A 20,454-nucleotide genomic window follows, 5' to 3' on the forward strand; every position below is an offset into this window, starting at 1 on the left:
GATTTTGAAATGAAAAGTGCGCTACAGTGACAGGCGTAGAAAAGCACTTCTGGTTGACCGTTTCAAAGTAAGAGACAGTACAGTTGCAAAACGCAGTGTTAAATTATATATACACGCACATATCATATTTATATACACGCACATATCACATCACGTGACATTCATGCTAATAGCTTGGTTATACTAGGAAAATTAAATTATATATATATATATATATATATATATGCAATTTAGGTAAAATTGTATTTATTAAATGTGGAGTCAGATCAACATGAAGTATAATTTGAGAGAGAGAGAGAGAGAGAGAGAGAGAGAGAGAGAGATAGACTGAGGGGGAGGGAGCGAGAGAGAGAGAGAGACAGAGACAGAGAGAGAAAAAGAGAGACAGAGAGAGAGAAAGAGAGAGAGAGAGTGCATTTCCGAATATTATTTTGTGCTAATGATAAGACTACAACCTATCATCAAATGTTTGCAAATAAGCATTTTAGCATGTTATTTTAGGTAAACCATTAAGTCATTATATGGGTACATGGGGACGGGAAAAGCACCGAATGGCCCCATGCAAGAGTGTTTTTGTCTGCGGTGGGTTTTTTTTCTGTCCTTAAAAAGTTGAAGCTCGCCTCGCTCGCTCTTCCGGTGTCGTATGGCGACTGCAGCGGATGTTGATATTTTGCTTGCGAGCCTGCTGCTCAAGAGATGTGAACTCTCGTCTGCGGGACAGCTTTCGCTTGAATTTATCCCCGTTTTTGTCCAATTGGCAACCTGAGGGGAGCCGCTTCTCGGTGAGCACAGCGGCATCGCGTCCACCCGGGTGGCGTCTCGACCGGGAAGCGCGGCGCTTCGTCTCGGGGCTGTGCGTGCGATGATGGAGGACTTTGACGAAATCTACGAGGAGGAGGAAGAGGAGGACGAGGACAGGGCCGCGGAGGAGCAGCTCCTTAAGTACTCTCCGGATCCGGTAGTGGTGCGAGGCTCCGGACACGTCACGGTGTAAGTGGCCGACGAGATGGGTGAAATTGTGGGGGAGAGTTGAAACGTTGTCGCGTGACGATGAGCGACCGTCGTGGGGCTGCTAAACGGATGCTAACTGATTAGCATCCGCCTGTCGACGAGTTTAGCCCGTTAGCCGATCTCTAACATATAAAGTACAAACTCCTTTTAAATATTTGTATCGTTTTAGAGCACACGACTCCTCTCACTGATCCGCTTTCTGTTTGTTTCTACTAATGTCACACAGTTAAAATGGTGCAGTCTTGACTTTGTTTCACACTTAGCGAGCAGATAGTTACCCACGAGCACAGTAATAGTGTCTTGCATTCAGCCCTCTGGCGATTACATTACATTTTATTTAATCCTTCTGATTTTACGGTTGGGCGAGCTCTTCGCATTAAAGCAATTTTAATGTGATATGGCTCTATAATGCTCATTATCTTTAAAAAAAAAAATCCAAGAAATTATGAAAAAACAGGGTGTATATAAAGTCCATTTGTAAGTTAATAAAACGCGAATAATCGAAATAATTTAAAAAAAAAAGATGACATGTATATATTTTTAATTTGAATGGGGCTGTACGTTTAATCTTTTCTCTGATTAAAATGTCTCGCTCAAAATCTTGACTAACTCTGCAGGCACGTTATTAAAAAAAATCATTTCAATTGTATTTAAAATAAAAAAAAGTTTTGTCTGAATATTGAGTGTATTGTCTCTAAAAAAGTTGAAAAATTCCAAATTTAACAAATGTTGTTTGAATTCTGCTGGCTTTACTTATATTTTTATTTGTTGGTATTTACTACAGCATTCTGGTGTCCCCTTAATTCTACAGGTTTGGACTCAGCAACAAATTTGAATCAGAATTTCCATCAGCGCTTACGGGGAAGGTGAGTACCCATGTCAAATGCATTGTTTGTATTCATATTAAGAATTCATATTTTCATTGTGGCAATATAATCGATACACAATCCGTCAGGTCGCACCCGAGGAGTTCAAAGCGAGCATCAACCGTGTGAATAGCTGCCTGAAGAAGACGCTGCCGGTGAACGTGCGCTGGCTCTTGTGCGGGTGCCTGTGCTGCTGCTGCACGCTTGGCTTCAGTTTGTGGCCTGTGATTTGTCTCAGCAAGCGGGTAATACATACGCGCGGGAACACACGTGAAACTGGAACTTGAACAGCACACTGGCCTGACCGAGAAACACTTTTCACTGCTTTCTTCCAGACAAGAAGATCCATAGAAAAACTTCTAGAGTGGGAGAACAGCAGACTCTACCACAAGGTGTGTAAATTTCATACCCCTGCTTTTTTGTTAATTTATTTTTTTTAATTAATGTATTTTTTTCTACAGCTGTACCTCATAGTCAATTTTCAAATTTGCACTTGCTGTATGGTCGCATGATTATTTTAATTGTAATAAATAATAAATTCCTATGCTTATTATAGTTTTTCAGATGAGGCTGGATTGATATTCAAATCACAATAATTAGCAATTCATTGATGTTTAAAATTTGTATCTATATAAACGGATAAAACTTGAACTATAAACGAAAAAAACTAATTGGTAACATTATATTAAAATAATAGCATACAACAATAATAAATGCAAATAAATACCACTGTTTGCTGTGCACACCGTGGCTTTTTAGGGGCAGGAACGAGGAAACACATGGCGTCATTCAGCACATTAATCATTTTTCTTTGATTATGTTTTTGTAATCATGAGAAGCCAAAATCGTTATCGCAATTACATTTTGATTAATTGCCCAGCTCTATTTTCAACCCAGTTCTCATTTGTCTAAACAAAAAAAAAAAAACAGCAGTGCCTTGACTTACACGTGCCCTAATTTACAAGTTAGGAGTCATTGCTGTAACAATTACAGCAGAATAGGTTTATAGAGCTCTGCTGTTTTTTAATTGTTACTTACATGAAGCAAAATAGTTGCTACTAAGCTAAATTGAGGACTATCCCTATTTGACTTTTTTGGCCTTGTTGGGATGTCTGCTGTTGTGTATTGAATACATTGGAATTTTTTATATATTTTTTTGCAGCTGTGTTTGCATTGGAGACTGAACAAAAGAAAGTGTGAATCCAACAACATGATGGAATATGTAAGTGACTTGTGTTGTTACTACTGTCCAATGAAAAGCATTCACCTACAACAGAAAAGTCTGTAATTTCATTTTACGATTATAGTAGAACATTTAATGTCAAACGCGTTGCACTTCCAATTTATGCAGTGTTGGAAATTTCCTATATCAATAAGTGAGAAGAATACGTTTTTATGAAGTGATTTTTTTTTGGAACATTTTAAAACTAGAAAATGCATTTCCTGGAGAAATTGCGTGTGAAGGCGGAAAGGCTGGAATCTTTTTTGTGGAATGATTTTTTTTTTTTGATGCATTTACCCACTGTGAGAGTGAAAGTATGGCAAAAATCAACTTCAAAATGACTATTCCTCTCATCACTCTCAGGTAATCCTAATAGAATTCCTACCGAAGATCCCCATCTTCAGACCAGACTAGCCGATGGGATCTTGAGAACTGTCGCCGTCCGAGCTGCCGCCGAACTTTCCTGAAGAATCACTCGGAAGTTTCTTTTGTTTACAGGGCGACATCGGCCCTCTGTTTTATTTTTGGGCGACTTCTCGCGCGGCGGTCTTCTCTTAGTTGGTCTACAAAGCCCATCATCCTAATGAGTGAATTCAGGCGAGCCGGCGAGCTCCCGATCTGGCGGCGGTGTGGATTTAAGTACTGGCGCCGGAAATGGAACTCTTCCGTGTTTCCGGGCTGCAGCACAGCGTGTCCTTGTTGACAGGAACACTGCTAGAAGCTCAGCTCGCGCCGACCCACCAGTGCTTTTGGAAGAGGACACGTGGACAGGAAGCTTCAAGTGTGTTTCAGGAAGCAGCAGACATCCTTCTGGTCGCCTTTCATCACTTGAGCACACTTCACTGTGCGTTGCCTGAACCCAGAGACAATCGCACAGTCGTGACTGCACTCCACACAACATACGCCCTTCCCTGAGTTGCCATGGCAACAAGAAGGTAGGCGATAACGAGATGACCGTTTTGTTTTTGTTTTTTTACCATTTTGGTCAAAGCAATGTTGTGGAAAAACTTTGTGACATCACATCACAGGTCAAGTTTTTTTTTTTTTCTTTTAATCTTTTGCCAAACACGTCTTTTTGCATTTTTTTCTTTTCATTTGTAAGTGTGTGTGACATGTTTGCAATAGGGTGGAACCTCCAAAGTCGAACAGTTGTCAAATTGTTGTCTCATCTCTACAAAGTAAGGATTCATAGTTATACAAGTATGAAGACTAGTTAACCTGTAAAAGAAAACAAAAACAAAGTTAAACTACAACTCTGGAAAATACCTGGCAGACTAAAACGGATATAAATCGCATATCGTCACACTCTCAAAATAATGGCCTTTTGACAAAATAATTTTTTTTGCTTTTAACATCTCAGGATGTTTGCTACCTCTGCTAAAATGGGCAACATCCTTAAATAGATTTTTCAATTCTACCCCTAAAATTAAATGATTAACAATATAATCAGAATTTGGTTCAGTTTTTCGAGTTTTGCGAAAGAAATGGCATGGCCCCATTTATTTTAGGAGAGTGACCATATATATCCAAGGCAACTGCAGGTCGTGTTTATTTTGCGCGTCATCAAATGATGACAAATGCTGAACGAAAGAGCAGAAAACGGTCAATGGTAAAACCAAGATGCTTTACAACTTGTGGTGCTCCGATTGATCGGCCAATTTTTGTGGTAAAGTACGTGATCAGCATATGTCCATCAATGGCGACCACAAAAACCTACACGAACACGGGGACATATTTGCTTCCATAAACACTGCGCCACGTGACGTCGTGTTTTGTGTTCCGTTCACAATTAGAAGTCACATTTTAGCATTTATTCACCATCATTGACATCGAGCTGATGAAACGTTAGGCAGTCATTGAAAAAAAGTCTGATTTTACAAGTGCGCTGACTCATGTCAGATAAATGCGGAACAGCTTTCCAAATCTTTTTAAATAAAAAGCAAAAAGTCAAAGTTGAGTTCCTATTTAATACATTTTGGTGTATTTTTCGTCTTTGGCGCTTCCAACTGCTTTTAGTGTGTAGTCATGTGTCAACTGTAAAAGCACACGATGGTTGTGGTTCTTCATATGGCCTTGTCCTTGTTATTTTCTCGCCCTGAGGGAGGTTTACAGCTGTGAGTGTGGCCCAGATGAGAAAATAAGAATTGATTCCCCCCCCGCCTCAAGTAGCCAATTTACTAAAGGTGGCTTAACGTGGTAATAAGCCACTTTTTTTTTTTTTCATTTTTAGTTTACAACTCAGTACATGTAGCTTCCCACTGCTGTCATAGAATTACCTTTCATTTTATTTCATGACATTTTGGAAATGTCCCACTTTGAAGAGCATCGCTGTTATCATTCAACTGTTTAATAAGCGTTCCTGTTTAAACACGCTCTGTGACGAGGTACGGCTTGTGAACGGTTTGCTTTGTACAAGATTTTGGAAGTAGGGATGGACATTTGATTACATTTTAGAGGGAATGAGCAAATGTAACTAATTGTTGATTGTATTTGTTAATTCCACAGAGTGGACAAGGTTAGCTTTATTTTTCAATGATGTCCATCCCTCCTTGGAACTAAGCAGCGTGTGGGTGCGGGTCACACTCAGGGGATTATCATTATCGATCATTAACAAAAATGTAGCACAGTCAGGGTATTCTCTATGGTTATACCACAGTACTTGAATATTTGTTTTATAGTGTATTACCCTCACCCCCACCCTTCCCCTTCCAGCTATTCCACTTCAATGAAAGAAGTAAACACATATAACTACTTTGTGTCGTTTTCTATCTACTGCACCTTCACGATTCACATTCACGGGTCATATGTTGAATGAAAGTGACAAAGTGGAAAAACAGTTTTATTATGGAAAAAATGTCAATATTGATTTTATTTGAATATTTTTAACAGAGAAGTTGATAATGCTGGCAATATTTGTCCACTACTATTCTGACAGGGTTTTCAATCAAATTTTTGTGGCTGACCACATTGTAATTACAGTTTCCCTCTGAGGACCGTTATCACCCAAAGTATACAACTGTATAATCGACTCATTATATTCATACTTGCGACTCAACAAAACTCATTTTGTAATCGTAAGTTAGTGAAAATATTTTGTTGTATTACTATTCAATTTATTTTGAAGAGCGGTTTGATAATGAAAAAAATGTTTGCAATATCGCAATGCTATTGAAAGTAAAAAACTATTTGCAATTTTGGTGCAGATTTTGTCAGGAAACATGAGGGGGTGTGGATGATTTTGCTTTAGTGAGTGATAAATATGCAAAAGAACACCCTGAAATCAGGAATTGCATCAGGAATCGCATATATATATATATATATATATATATATATATATATACAAACAAAGTAAAATGTGACAAGTAAACAATTTGAACAATAATTTTGGGGCGGCATAAATGCAGTTGTTGATGAATACAATAGTTTTTAAAAAAAGAATTCAATCTGGGTCAACATCGCCTCCTCACTTCTTTTAAGTTACAATCGAATCCACAATTAACTTAATTCCACTTTGACTGTTGAGCAACTTGTCCAATAATTTCATATATTCTGGGTCATCTTGACTGAGGATGGAGGTCAGATCAGTGGTCTCTGTGACTTTGGAACCAGATGAATCGTCACAAAAACCTGGCCAAAAAAATAAAAGTGAGTAAATTTGACTTAAATATGATTTATACCCACAGTGATAGCTAATGGATTGAAAGCTAATATCTAGATAAACTCGCTAGCCCGACAGATACTAACTCAGGCTAAAGATAGAAATCTATAAAATGAAAATATAGAAAGTGTTTTTTTTTTTTTTTTAAATGTTATCCTTTTTGTGTAGCATTAAATTGAACGGTTAGGAAAGTATTGTGCTGCGTTTGGACAGTGTGGACGTCGCCTGAAAGGCCAACGCATCATATAAATGGCAAAGTCAAGTTCATTCTCACCTTTATCTGAGTCCAGGATGGTGGGTGACGGTAAGTTCAGACATGCCGCCTGCCTCTTAAACTCGGCCATCTCAGCACTTGTCACCTTGGGTCTCCTGGCTGGCAACCAAGCAAAATGTCAAAAGTCATCATGTACTATCATCACTTTTCTTACAGGTAACCAAACTCATATACCGCTCAAATATACTTTGAACATAGCCTGAGGACAAGAACCTTTTTGGCAGATTCAACATGGAATAACAGCCTTTTTATAAGGCGATAAAAAGACATTTCTCCCAGCCAATCAGAGAAGACAGGTCATGATTATAGAACGTACAATGAAAATAACTGCACTGCTAACTGTTAAATATGCATTATCAACAGGAAAAGGGTAGCGGTGGATGTGATGGCTGTGAAGCCTTAAAAAATAATATAAGAATACGCCATACACCAAATCTGTGACGATGGAAACTGCTGACTGTAATATCACCATTGACCACTAGATGGCAGACAGGACTTTGACGCGCTTACGCTGGCTGTTGAGGCCTCTACACATCAATCCAAGGTGCCGACATGCCCTCAATTTTTGTGATCTTTTAGTCCTACCACATACGTGTTCACACCGTTTATTTATTGCACTGGCTGGTGCCTCTCTGACCAGATGTTGCTTATCATTTGCCTAATTACATGTAACAACCCATCAATATGATGTTTAATTTTCAAATATAGTTGCCCTCTTTGTTGAAACTGCCACCTGAGCACGGTGGCACCAACTCCACAAGTTGTTCCACTGCCTCTGGTTGATTGTGGAAAATTGTTGACAATCCCGCCTGCTGTGAGACCGTTCAGTCAGTTTTGGCCGCGTCGCTCGGTGTGGGGTGGACCTAAAGAAGATAAACTGTCCAGCAGGTGACGCTGTTTTAAGTCTTACTCAGAAGCTGCATGCCTCTGTACGTGCTTTCTCCAAGAGTATAATTGGACGGAGGCAGCTGGTCGTCATGAGAACCTCGGTACGAGTGACGGGATACACTAATGCAAACATAAAAAGAGATTTGTTTGCACTTTTCCCCCAAAACAGCAGAAACGAGATCGATGAGAAGGTTGACAGCTCACCCATATGGAGCGTGTTGTTAACGATGGTCAACTTAGAAGCGACACTGTAGCAACGGCCCAGCCTTTTCAAAAACAAGATAGAACACATTGACGGTCCATGTAAGGTTACTCAAAATGTAAACCCAAACGGCAGCCATCATTACTGTACATCTTTTGTACTTGAAACACAAAGAAGGAGTCACTGTCATTGGCCGGGTAGATCTTCCCCCACACGTTGTCCACAACCATGTTGGTGAGGACTTTGGATCCTGGCATGTTGGTACTTTCTGCTGCATACGTCCACACGCCCAAGAACTGCAGCACACGGCGGGAGCGTCACTTGCACGTAATGTATTTCCTCAATGTGGGATGCATATCACCTGGTCGCGACCTTGGATTTCCTCCTGCTGGGTCAGCGTGTCACAGTCAGCCAGAGGAGCCGAGAAGCCCGCGGGCAGAAACGCGGCAGCGAGAATGAAGAACAACATTGTGGCTCAGCACGTCGATGGAAACGTGGAGATCTTGGGGCCGCTTTGGACAGAATGATCACTCCATCTGCATCATCGAGGACATGGATCAAAGTTCAGTCGTTTGTTTGCATATGTTTTGTAATATGGTTTGAAATGGAGAGGAGAGTTTAGCCTAAATTCATCCATTATAAACTGATTCGGAGTTGGGATTCATCCTTGGACTAAAATATATAACAATTGGCTAGAATGAAATTTTTCTACACTTGTAAATTTAAAATGTGCTGTGATGGGCATTTTTTGCAAGATAAATCCAGTTGTTCATATAAATACAATAGTTTGAAAAAAAAAACCAGGTCATTTTTATTGACAGAATTCAGACTAGCTATATTATTAAATAGCTATTTCACATTAATTAATTAATTTATTTTTTGTGTGTCTTTTTTTTGCCGCTTCACTCATATTACGCAAGCGCAATATTAACCAGAATGCCGGGTTTAGACTCGTAAAGACGCATCGTATTGCAAAGAATGTTTTTGGAGGTTGACTTGTCACCTTTTGTCTTTTGGCTGTCATGTCATTTTATCAATTTACTTACAGCTAACTAAACTCACCACGCCTCAGATGTACTTTGAACATATAGCCTTGAGGACAATGACCCATATTTGGTAACTCCAACATGCACAGCCAAATTTCTCCCGCAAATTCAGTCGGTAATGAAGAAAAGTGGTTTGGTGAATTTTGGTCTTGCTCAGAACCTGCATGCCACGGTACATTCTTTGTCCAATGGTATGATTGGACAAAAGAAGGATGCAATAAGAGCAGTCAGTTAGCAATAATCAATGTGAAAACAGAAAAGAAACAATGTCTGTTTGCACTTTTTTGTCGGTGCAAAGTCAGAGAATGTGCAAGAACAGGAAGGGAATGTTTACTGCTCATCCAAGGGGAGAGTTGTTTACCAACGTAAACTTAGACTTGAAAAATGGCCCAACCTTTTAAAAAATACAGTAGGTTATAATACAACACTGGGAATGGACAAAATGTCAACCTAATATCAGCCATAGTTGCTTTACACCGTCGAACTCCACACGCTGTTCACAAACATCTTTGTGAGGACTTTGGATCCTGGCAAGTCACTACTTTTGGCCGCGTACATCCACATTTCCAAGAACTCCAGCACACTTTGTATCACATGCCTTAACTCAATGAGGGGAGGCGCTTACCTGGTCGCGACCTTGGATTTGTACCTGCTGGGTCAGCTTGTCACAGTCAGCCAGGGGAAAGCCCCTCGGGTAGAAACGCGGCAGCGAAATTGAAGAAAAACTTTGTGGCGCAGCACGTTGACTTAGGCAATGTGGAGATCTTGGTGGTGCTCCTGAGGGGGGGGGCGTGTGTGACACTGGGGAGCATGCATTTTTTTCCCGTCGTACAAAAATAATGTGTAATTGCACATCCTCTCCAGTAGTTGGCAGTGGCGCGCTCATTGCCCATTGTGCATAGCGTGTATTAATTCTACGGTGTAAGGTTTGTTTTGCAAAGAAGTATTATTTATAGTTGTGGGGAAGTGTAGGTGGTGGGGTGGGGGCGTAAATTGTTTTCTTCTTCCATTCCAAGTTTGTTCAACCCTTATCCACATTCACATTCTCGCTTTCAAAGGAAAAGGCACATAGTATTGTTTTGTAAGTGAGCTTTAATAGCAAATCAGAGCAGCACACTTCTTGCAATATGTTTGATTTGTATGCGTATGTTAGCAGATGCGTGGAAAGTAGAACACTGTGAAAGTGTTTCCCAGTACAATTTCAATCAGTTGATAAAGAAGTCAAAAAGTTGGTCCAGCAGCCTCGCAACCCGCTGCCCCATCTTGGCCTCTAACAAAGAGTTGAAGGCAGCAAGTCCATCCGAGGTTGAAATGTTGTCTGGGCACAGTTCTGTGTACGTAAACGTAAGACCTAGTTTTAACTAATTATTCACCAAAAAATTCCACTCCATTAATTGCAATTCATCACATTTTTGAACAACAATTTTTTGTGACGCTTATAACAGAGATTTAGTTGAACAATATTTTGAAATGAATGTAAAATCACCAAATATGAAGTAGATTTTATATCAAAGACTGTTCTAATAGCTTTCTTTGATCATTGAATACGATCTTAACTGAGCACCGAACTCTAATAGTGTTGCTTTGCAAGGACCAGTGGTAACTTGAGGGTGTTTTATTCTGAGATGATATGCTAAATATGTCCAGCTAGTATGGTACAATATTTGCTAAGGATGCAAATTATTTTTTAAGTCAATCAAACCGAGTTATACGTGAGCTGAGGCTTCTCACCATAGCTTAGGTCCATCATGAGTGGAGCGGGCATCTGGAGACATTTTGCTTGCATCTTGAGCATCTCCACATCAGCTGGTGAGACGCTCTGTTGCCTGCCTGCAGATGAAGCAAAAAAAAAAAACACCAACCAAACAACTGTCAGTTTTTCAACAGGCAACCAGCAACTACTGCCAAGAAACATAACTATGATTTGATCAACAGTTGACCTGAAAAAAGTCATCCAAGTAGAAGTCAACTAAGCAATAATGAAGCACAATCGAGCAGCAGTCAACCAATTATGCGACCTCTCTCTTAAATTCAGCCATAGAAAATGCTTAGCTGGATGGATAAGTGTTGTGCGTCTTACTGAAAAGCATAAGACTCCGAAAAGAGTCTTGGCTGGATTTGACTTCTTCATAGACCACCAGACAGTCTGAGCAGTCGGTCTGCAGGTACACTTCCTTCAGGTAGAACGGATGCTCTGTCAAAAAACAAACACATTTTATAGATGATACTGAAAAAAAAAAAAAAAAGAAATCTTAGTTTGACCCAGATCCGCTCACCGATCAGCATTGTGCTGTTTTCCATGGTCACGTTGTAGATCATGCCGGAACACTCACCGTAGCTGGAGAGCAAACTCACCGGTTTGTGATCATTGAAATTTTGATTGTGTCACAACTGAGCCTGTTGACCGTACATTCTCTGCGTCTGGAAGATGGTGAGCACGTTGCTGAGGGAGGTGGCGCTTATGTCCAGCCAGATGCTGCTGAGCAGATGTCCCAAGGATCGACTTCCTGGGAGGTCAGAGCTGCCCCCGATGTACAGCCAGCGCCCCAACATCTGTGTCAAGCCCACCAAAAAGCATATATACATATATATATATATATATATTGATTTTTCATCAAAAAGAATATAGGAAATCAATTTGGCAACAATCGTGAGTCAGTCACACAAATTGTATATATTTACTTGTAACTCTTTTCCATGAATCTATTTCAAATAGTTTGATAAAAATGTGCAATAGGCCAAGGCCCATTGTGTAATAATATGATGTGACCGAGTAAACACTGACGACTTCGACATCAGAAATCAACTGGTTTGTAACAAATTGAACAACTTATTTGCAGATTTGACAGTAGGTTTGCACTTACTTGGTCATTGCTGATGCTTATTGGCTTCAGCAGCGTATCGCAGCTCATCGGCGGAGCAGCACGGCCCACGGAGAGAAGACCCAGCAAAAGAACAAGACCGCCACAGCTCTTCATCTTCACGTCTGACGGCTCCCTGAAAACCTTTTTACTTGTCGAGCTTCGGATGTGAGTGCAGCAAAGAGAACCACGCAGGGTTTTTGTGTTTGATGGGGAGGGGGTGAACTTTGACCCATATGAGGAATGGAAGGAATCTCCATCTTATCGTAATTTTACAGAGCAGCTTTGTTGAGGCGATTATCGGCATGAGGTCTAAAACAACCAAAAGCGCCTAAATGGATAAGTGTGGATCAAGTGACAGAGTAGTTTGATAGGGGCATGCGCTTTGCATCACTGCTCAAAAGTCCTTCTGGAAGACTGAGATCTTACTTGTGATGACTAGGTGAAGACTGACTGATTAATTCATCCACTAATTCCACTTTTAAGACAAAAGACCCTTGTGAGTTTGTGTTTTAACTGCCCTTCTCTTTTGCACCACTGCAGGACTTTAAAAAGTTAATTTTGCTCTTTTTGAACCCTTCTGGGATGGATTTATGCTGCTGCATGATCCAAGAGCGCTTAAGTTTGAGGGTACAACAGCAGAATACATTTTTCCGACAGCCACAGCAAGTTGCCTTGGTCGTAATCAATACAACTCAGGGTTTTCATTTCCTGCCCGTTTACCTTAGAAGTAAACGGACTGAAAAGTGTTTTTCTGTTTTATTAATGTTGACATTTGTACTGTCAGTCTGTGATTTTTCTTGCCTATACAGATTAAAACGCAAAGCAATTTTGCAAAACAAAATGCTAATTTACAAAATCATATTCATGTACAAAAACACGAGATTATAACCTCCAATTGTGAAACAGACCCACCACAAAATGGAAACAAATGATATTTAATCCAAGGAGACAAGTTATCAAAAACGTGTTCTTTAATTGACGATGACAAACTCTGGAACTAATGGCTGTTTTCATACAGAACATGAATTCTCCTGACAAACAAAAGAAGAAAGGAAACAAGGAACATGTTGGGAAGACAAAAGAAGGGAGGCGATGAGGTCATCCAGTGGTGGAGAGATGCAAAATGGCTGCCCCTTCACCACCTCCGCTGTTGCGACCACTTTTCCTAGCGAGTGGCGGCAAACAGCAGATTGAGTGGCGAAGGGAGATTGATGTTAAGAAAAATGACAGGATGCATCCATCTCTGTGGCCTCCATTTTTCTCTCGTCTTCAGCGGGGTTGAACAGACAAACAGATGGGGACAGAGGGAGAGGGAAAAATGAAGAAAAGAAGAAAAACAGGAGGTGGCGCTCACTCCATGGCTTCCTGGTTCTCTTGGTCGGCGCCCATGTCCTCGCTGGCCTCTTTGCCCTCCTTGCTCCTTTTGCTCTTCTTGTGTTTGTGCCTCCGGTGGCTGTCGGCTTCTTCACTGTCATGCCTCCTCCTGCTGCTGCTGCTAATGGAGGGAGATAGATGAGAAGGAAGCCCGAGTAAGTGCAAAGTTAGCAGCACAGTTGAAGGGTACAAAAGGTGAGCGGGAGAAAAAAGAGACAAGGGGAGAGAAAAAAATCAATGGAGAGAAATGGAGAAAGGACAGGGGACCTAAAATTGGCGCTGTGACGCCAAGGCTGGAAAATGAGAGAGTGGGTAGGGGCGAGGGGGTTTCGGCATACCTGCGAGACGACTTGTGGCGTCCCTCGTCTTTCTCCCGATGCCGCCTTTCCCGGTGTCTGTCTTCCTTCTCGCGGCTCGTCCGCTCACGATGGCGGTCTGCGTAACCGCGTTCTTGGTACTCGCGGTAACGATACCGCTCCTCGTCACTGCGGCAAGTAAAAGGTGTTTACTCCAGTCGGCAATATGACACAGGAGGGGCTCAATATTTGCAATGACGTGCAATCGGCTGACGTCATCAATTTGTATGCAGCAATTTTTACTGTGCATGCTCAAAAGATTACATAATTGACTGCTGTAACCGGCGTTCAAGGTCCCCCTGCACAAGCTAGCACCAATCTGAGCCCTGAAGTTTTACAAGGACCGTCTGAATGATCCAGAGGACGGATGGGAGGTCAAGTGATCAGATGAGACCAAAATCAAAACTTCTTGTTAAAAACTCAACTCATCTTTATGTTCCATTCTAGCATCCTGAGTCAACAGGAAAGTGACACTCCTTTGTCAACAAAATTCCAGAAATAAGATACAAAATTATTTACAGCTGAAAGCTGGAAAAAAAGGTTGCGCCATATAGTCCAAACTTTATGGCATGCCATTTTTCCGCAAAAAATGTATTTAATGTTGTGAAAATGTGTTTACACCAATGCAAGTCTGGTTCTTCTGAAAACTAGTGAGAAGAATAGGATTTTCTTCACACCTTGTGTAGCCGATCACCGAGGGGCTGTGATCTCGTTCTCGCTCCCGCTCTCTCTCCCGCTCATGCGTTCTCTCTCTGGGCCGCTCTCTCTCTTTGTCTCGTTTGTCATCTCGACGTGAATAATAGTCCCACGGTTTGGAGTTGTCCATCAATGGGGGCCAGGAAGTAGGCACACCTCCAGACATAGGGGGAGGGTAGGCACCTGGAGACAGTAGCAGCGGAAGGCTTTGAGGTTGACTAGTGAGGAGATGATGAATGCTGCTGAAAATGAGATTTCGAGTTGTCTACCTTGAGGGAAGGGATATGGAGGGATAGGGCGCCCGTCATAACCTCCACCGTGGCTGCAGGGGAAACTTCTGTCATTTCTCGGTGTGTATTCTCAAATTTCAATGACAGTGAAATATGCTGAGGCAATGATCAACAAGCAGAAGTTTATGCCCTCCCATATGGCATTAGCTCAGGCGCTACAAATACGACTTGGTGTTGACTGGGTTTGCCAACGGGAAATTGTCATAAGATCGTTTTGCATCTTACAGCAAAAATACCACATGCTGTCATATGTTACCTATCCATAGTAGGGATGATTGAAGGCGGGGGCCCGCTAGGTGGAGGCGGAAACCCAGGAGGGGGAACAGTGATGGGCAAGCCTGAGAGGGACAAAAACAGAAGCGACAAAGAAGGTCAGTAGCCTTCACAGGGCATACGAGAGGCGTCTCGGAATGAAGTTAACTGGCAGTGAAATGTGGCTTTAAACTCACGAGGCGGCGGGATGAGCGGGGGTGCCGTGCTGACGTTGGGTGGCGGGGGGAGGAAAGGAGGCGGGGGCATGTTTGGAGGCAGTGGTCCAGGTGGGAAGAATGTGGGCATCTTTGTGGCGGCGGGATCGTTGTCAGATGTGGAGTGTTCAGAGATCACCTGTATGACAAAATAAAATAAATGTTTTAAGTGTATGAAGGATACATTTATGTTTCTGTGGGCAGTGTCCTGAGTACCTGGATGTTATTGCCATCAAGGTTGTGCCGACGCCGCCCTTCCACCCGACTGATGGTAGCTGTCCCTCCACCAATCACATCTATGGTACCGCTTGTCTTCCTGTGAAAAAAAACAAAAACAGACCATCACTCACCAAGCTCACAACGTTGGTTGAACTAAACGTGCTATATTTCATTTTTCCAGGTTGCTTTTGTTTTTTCCTCTAAACACAGGCCTGTCAAAACCCCAGAGTGCAAACAACACAACGCTTTGACCATTTTCAAAACATCCATGTTCTATAGCGCTCGTCCTCACTCGGGTTTTCCTAGCTGGCTTTGGGCGAGAGGTAGACTATACCCTGCACTCGTTGCAAGCCAATTGCAGGACACGACTTGAGTATAGAAGAAAAAAAACATTCACTCTCACATTCACACCTAAGGACAATTGAGACATCACTTAAGGTTCTATACATGTCTTATGAGGGCGCACTGGAAGAATGTAAACTCCACACAGGAAGGCCAAAGCTGAGATTTGAACTCAGAACCTCTTGACTGTGAGGCAGAGATCCTCATTTTCAAAACACTAGAGCCAAATTATGAATGTCACCTTGTCTAGTTGCAACAACTGTGCAACATGTCAACATTGCATGAGGACGACAAAGGGTTCATTCATCCCTCATGGAAACAAAAATAATGGGCACGTTTACCACATATTCATCTGCATCTTACAGCTATCAAATTTGGTTTTAAAACACACAGCAAAAAATTTTGGGGTGGTCATTAAAAACCACACCAACCCCCCCTTTGGTTTTCATCATTCCCCGATTGGGACAAGGCCGTGCCCACTTACGTATAAAAGGACATATCCGGGACAGGCGGGCCAGTCCACTGAGGGGGGGAGATCCTACCAGGGGTAAAGGAAATGAGAGTAACAGACACCAACACACACAAAAAGGAAGATGTCGTTTTTGAGACGCGATTTTTATGATAGTGAATACATCGCTTTCACGTTTAATGCATCGCATGTTCACCGTTTATGTCTCCCTTATACGACTGGAAAACAAAGCAGTGCTTCTACCTTTCTTTTGTAAAGGACACTGAAATGTTTTGAGAGTTAAAGGCATTCATGTTACCTTGGGACCTGACTGGTGACAGACTTGTACAGGCTGACTGAAGAGGGAAAGTCAGATTTGGATGTGTGAACAGAAAGACTGGATATCTCCTTCTCGTTGCCTGTCCTGCCTTGTTGGACCTTGACAGGATTTTTTGAGCAAACAAAAGACAAGATGAAATCTTTGTTCACATTATAACGATTCACTTCTCAAAAAGACAAATAAAAGTATTTTGATTTAGAAAGAACCCAAAACATTATATGCGCTCACTCACAGTGATTTTACTTGTCGCCGAGCCTACAGTTGAGACTTCCAGGCCCATGCGCAATCGCTTTTGTTTCTCACAATAAGCCTTCCATGTGTCTTCATTAAAGCCATAGTTGAAGTAGTCGGACAAATCCGCCCCTGTAAACACGCGCAAGTTACTTCAAATGTAAGGCAGCAAAACAAACAGCATGTCAAAGAATCAGCTTCAGATGAAATGTCAGACTTTACCACTAGGACTAATAAATGCAGATATTTGTCGATGAAATAAAGCGTAAAAGTCAGACCATTCCATCCTGACTACACTGATGGACAAATGCATGCAGACATACCCGGTTTCCTCCAAGGCTTTTCCTCAAACGACTCCATATCCGCTTCGAGCACCGGGACACCATTAATGTTACCAGAAGCCTCAAGATCCACTCCTTTCATTTTTGTGGTCACTACAATTAAATGGGGGTGGGGGGGGGGGGGTCGAGGGTGTTGAGTATGACCCTCTGTGAACAATGTTTAGGTTGTAAAAGCTTCACAACAATGATGCGCCAAGAGGGCTACCTTGTCCATAAGATCTGGAGCCAGGTGTTTTAATGTTGAGATTGACAGGTGGAGCGCCATATGATCTGTAGGAGGAAAAACAACAAATGACATGCATCAAATAGGCAAGGCAGTATTTGGACAATGGATTTGAATGACAATCATTTGTGCATGTAAAGAACATTTCAAAAACATACGTGTATTGAGGAGCCCCGGTTTTAATGTCTCCAATGGTGACACGGACATCGTCATCGTCGTCATCACTTTCGCTGTCACTCTCTGCATTGTCGCCAACAGCGCCCTCAGTGGCCTGTGACTGAGAACGTTTTTATTAGAGGAACAATATTTGATTCAATCACGGTCGCTTATCAATGGATAAGTGGGCTACCTCTGAGGCCACGCCGTTTCCCGTGGCATGTTCAGCAGCCTCTTCAGACGGGACCTCCGCAGGAGCACTGTGGATCAAATAAACGTTTCTCTTTTTTTTTTCAGCACGTTTTTCACTTGCTGCTGCTTTTGTAAGACAGTCGTCCACAAACTACCGACTGTATACATTCGACATTCATAAGGTCACAGCTCACCTTAGATAAACAATGAAAATATAAGATGGTAGTACATCTAAAAAAAAAAAAACTTTATACTAAGAGTAGAAGTTAAAATAACCTTGTTAATGGTTTGCTGTGTTTTTATATTTAGTAATGGAAGAGCATATTTAATAAACATAAATAATAGGGATAAACAAAGAAGTCTTAAAGTTCTGCCTCAGACTGTTAAACGACTTGCTCATTTACACTGAATATTGGTTGCTTGTTCGACAGTTTTGTGCCATCCTTGAATGGGAATTGGTATACAGGGGAGACCTTTGCACTGCACATTGTAGTTTGCTTGGAACTCTTCAATCCTGTTCATGGAGGGCAGCTGTCCTGCCTGTTTCCCATCTCTCCCAATTGCAACACATCTGATTCAAAAGACCCGTTATCCGGGTTCACCAGACTTTGCTGATTATCTGATTGTTTAAATCATGTGTGTTCCAGCATGGAGAGATGAAAAATCATACAGGAAACCAGCCGCAGAGTAACAGGATTGAAGATCCATGTGCTAAGATATAGTTTTCCATCCCTGACCGAAATTAACCAACCAACGGGATTTTTATTCTTCTCGTAGAAATAAGAAGGCCGCTTTTGGTAGTGTACGTAAGGTGCCCGTTACCTGTCAGTAGCATGATCAGTAGCAACAGCCTGTTTAGCTTCTTCTTCCTCTTCTTCTTTATTCTCATTTTCATCTGAAAACAAGGGAACACAATGATTAAATCGACCTTGAAGCAATTTACGCCTATTAAAGCATATATACACAGCTGAAAAACTTGTATTGGATTCCCCAGCGTCACGCGGCTAAGCTAGCTATAGAAGCGCAGTCGGGTTAGCCGAGCTAAGCTAAATCCCGGCCTCACTGTTTCACTATTACCATTGCAGCAATAACTTGTTGGTATTAGTCCCTCAGTTATTTTTTAAATTAACGCCCCTGTCCGACATGAAGATTCATGTTAGATGGCAAAACATCGCTTTTACCTCCATATAGCCATTCTTCCTCCTCGTCTCCAGCGCTAGCATCCGTAGCGGCCGTTTTGTCCGCTTCTTCGGCAACAGACATGTTTGCAAACCTTTAAAGCAGCTTTCCTGACGCGACGCTCAACAATTCTTCTATGTGGAGGTGCACGCATAAGACTCGTTCTTTTAGTCGGGACACAGGTGTGTGTGGGGGGGGGAAAGATTTCATAGATTCATCTCCAACATCGGCGAGGCAGGTGGAAACCGGAAGTGATTGAAAGCACTCGCGCTGTAATGGTCAACGACTTGTTGGCTCAGTGTAGGTAAAAAAACAAAACAACAAGAAATACTAACAGTGCCTCTAGCGGCCAAGAGCCGCTAAGCTCTTCTGTATCGAGAGTCAAATACAATATTGCCTTTTACTTCGATTTCCCAGTTTAATTAACTGCGGGGCCACGCTTGTAACTTCCGTAACACCAATTAAAATGTCTTACTAAAAAACATTAAAAACAAAACTGTATGTAACTCTACTCAAGGAGTGAGTGTTGTTATTTTGTCCAGCTACATGTGTTGCTGTGTTATTTGTGTTCAAATAATAACTGTTAAAGTGTAACACTGCAAAATTGATGCTAGTTTTGTTAGCTTTGTTTTTTGACTAAGGCTTCCTAATTTTCTGTTCAATTTTTCAGTATACTTCAACTCGGAGTGGCAGTGTGCTTAAATAAGTACTTACCTTCTTTATTAAAGAATTGATGAATATCTGCTAAATTGTTTCTCGTGAAGTTCACTGGCACCAGCTGTCCCTCATAACTTCAGTTCAATTCCGTTCAACTTCACACAGGAAGGCCAGAGGTGTGATTCAAACTCTAAACCTCAAGACTGTAAGGCAGACATGCTGTCTGGAAATGTGATTCCCTTTATTTTTACCTCCTGATTAAATATGTAATTAAAGTCAGGACTTTTTCTGAGGCATTTTAATGTTAAGGTTCACTCAATGAAAAGTTAGGCAAGTGACCCATTACATAAAATTGTTGTAATTCTTACACCATTTTATTTGTTTAACATTCTATTTCCATCAGTCTTTTGCGAGTTTATGGAGCAACATTTAGTCTTGTCAACAATAAAGTGGTCTCACGTGCTTTGCTGTTGTGGTCGTGTTGCGCACAAGAAGTTGTCCCAGTAATGCAACACGCATTGTAAATGCATTTATGGCTTGTGACCAGTTAAGAGGGGCCACTTTAGCATGTCACTAATTGACATTAGAAATCTGTGGATTCTCTCACTCTCTTGTCCCCCCCCCCTCCACCACCATCACCACTTTAGCTATTAGCACCTCTTTACTGTGGTGATTATTCTCCACACAATTACCATTCCCACATGTTTTAATGTGGTGCTTTCCGAGATGATAAACGTAAAGGCAACATTGTCACGCAGTGGTTATTGTGTGCCACATCTGAATGAACTTAAAAGTGCAACTTTGTGTGCATCCACGTGTATGTTCAGTGAGCACACACACCATGAAGGGAGGCACCGAGGGGCAAGGAAGGTCGCCCAGCTAAACTGATCAGTGCTCAAATTACATTTATTT

The 20,454-nt window shown here is 41.6% G+C and overlaps 3 protein-coding genes and 1 pseudogene across 6 annotated transcripts; 1 reads left to right on the forward strand and 3 right to left on the reverse strand.

Moving 5' to 3' along the window:
• The first annotated feature begins 647 nt into the window (after positions 1-647).
• On the forward strand, positions 648-5,851 carry LOC148332293 (cysteine-rich hydrophobic domain-containing protein 2). Its single transcript, XM_088302604.1, has 6 exons — positions 648-990; positions 1,823-1,877; positions 1,967-2,122; positions 2,213-2,269; positions 3,040-3,099; positions 3,463-5,851. Exons 1-6 carry the CDS (start codon positions 863-865, stop codon positions 3,511-3,513), a joined length of 507 nt encoding a protein of 168 aa, XP_088158730.1. The 5' UTR covers positions 648-862; the 3' UTR covers positions 3,514-5,851.
• Positions 5,852-5,920: 69 nt separating this feature from the next.
• Positions 5,921-8,650, reverse strand: LOC148332294 (uncharacterized; annotated as a pseudogene). Its single transcript, XR_015844643.1, has 6 exons — positions 8,483-8,650; positions 8,272-8,417; positions 8,124-8,185; positions 7,942-8,039; positions 7,032-7,130; positions 5,921-6,726 (listed from the first exon to the last, which is right to left on the reverse strand). The product of XR_015844643.1 is annotated as an uncharacterized LOC148332294 (transcript).
• Positions 8,651-10,241: 1,591 nt separating this feature from the next.
• Positions 10,242-12,860, reverse strand: LOC148332295 (uncharacterized). Its single transcript, XM_088303577.1, has 6 exons — positions 12,032-12,860; positions 11,578-11,720; positions 11,444-11,505; positions 11,248-11,361; positions 10,899-10,997; positions 10,242-10,497 (listed from the first exon to the last, which is right to left on the reverse strand). The coding sequence occupies exons 1-6, from the start codon at positions 12,143-12,145 to the stop codon at positions 10,373-10,375; spliced, it is 657 nt and encodes a 218-aa protein (XP_088159703.1). The 5' UTR covers positions 12,146-12,860; the 3' UTR covers positions 10,242-10,372.
• Positions 12,861-12,984: 124 nt separating this feature from the next.
• Positions 12,985-19,163, reverse strand: fip1l1b (FIP1 like 1b (S. cerevisiae)). 3 transcript variants are annotated; one of them, XM_088303575.1, is made up of 16 exons: positions 18,888-19,163; positions 18,529-18,601; positions 17,708-17,774; positions 17,517-17,635; positions 17,341-17,405; positions 17,118-17,228; positions 16,796-16,926; positions 16,543-16,661; positions 16,260-16,313; positions 15,431-15,530; positions 15,197-15,353; positions 15,004-15,085; positions 14,727-14,779; positions 14,439-14,640; positions 13,744-13,890; positions 12,985-13,523 (listed from the first exon to the last, which is right to left on the reverse strand). In XM_088303575.1, the coding sequence occupies exons 1-16, from the start codon at positions 18,967-18,969 to the stop codon at positions 13,382-13,384; spliced, it is 1,704 nt and encodes a 567-aa protein (XP_088159701.1). In that variant the 5' UTR covers positions 18,970-19,163; the 3' UTR covers positions 12,985-13,381. The 3 variants fall into 3 exon arrangements, with proteins under 3 accessions (XP_088159701.1, XP_088159700.1, XP_088159702.1); XM_088303574.1 differs by having other exon boundaries at positions 12,985-13,526; XM_088303576.1 differs by lacking the exon at positions 16,260-16,313 and having other exon boundaries at positions 12,985-13,526.
• Between the last annotated feature and the right edge of the window lie 1,291 nt (positions 19,164-20,454).

This window comes from Idiotropiscis lumnitzeri, chromosome 8 (genome assembly GCF_059441095.1).
Source record: "Idiotropiscis lumnitzeri isolate Australia: NSW breed Sydney's pygmy pipehorse chromosome 8, RoL_Ilum_1.0, whole genome shotgun sequence".
NCBI classification, from domain to species: domain Eukaryota; kingdom Metazoa; phylum Chordata; class Actinopteri; order Syngnathiformes; family Syngnathidae; genus Idiotropiscis; species Idiotropiscis lumnitzeri.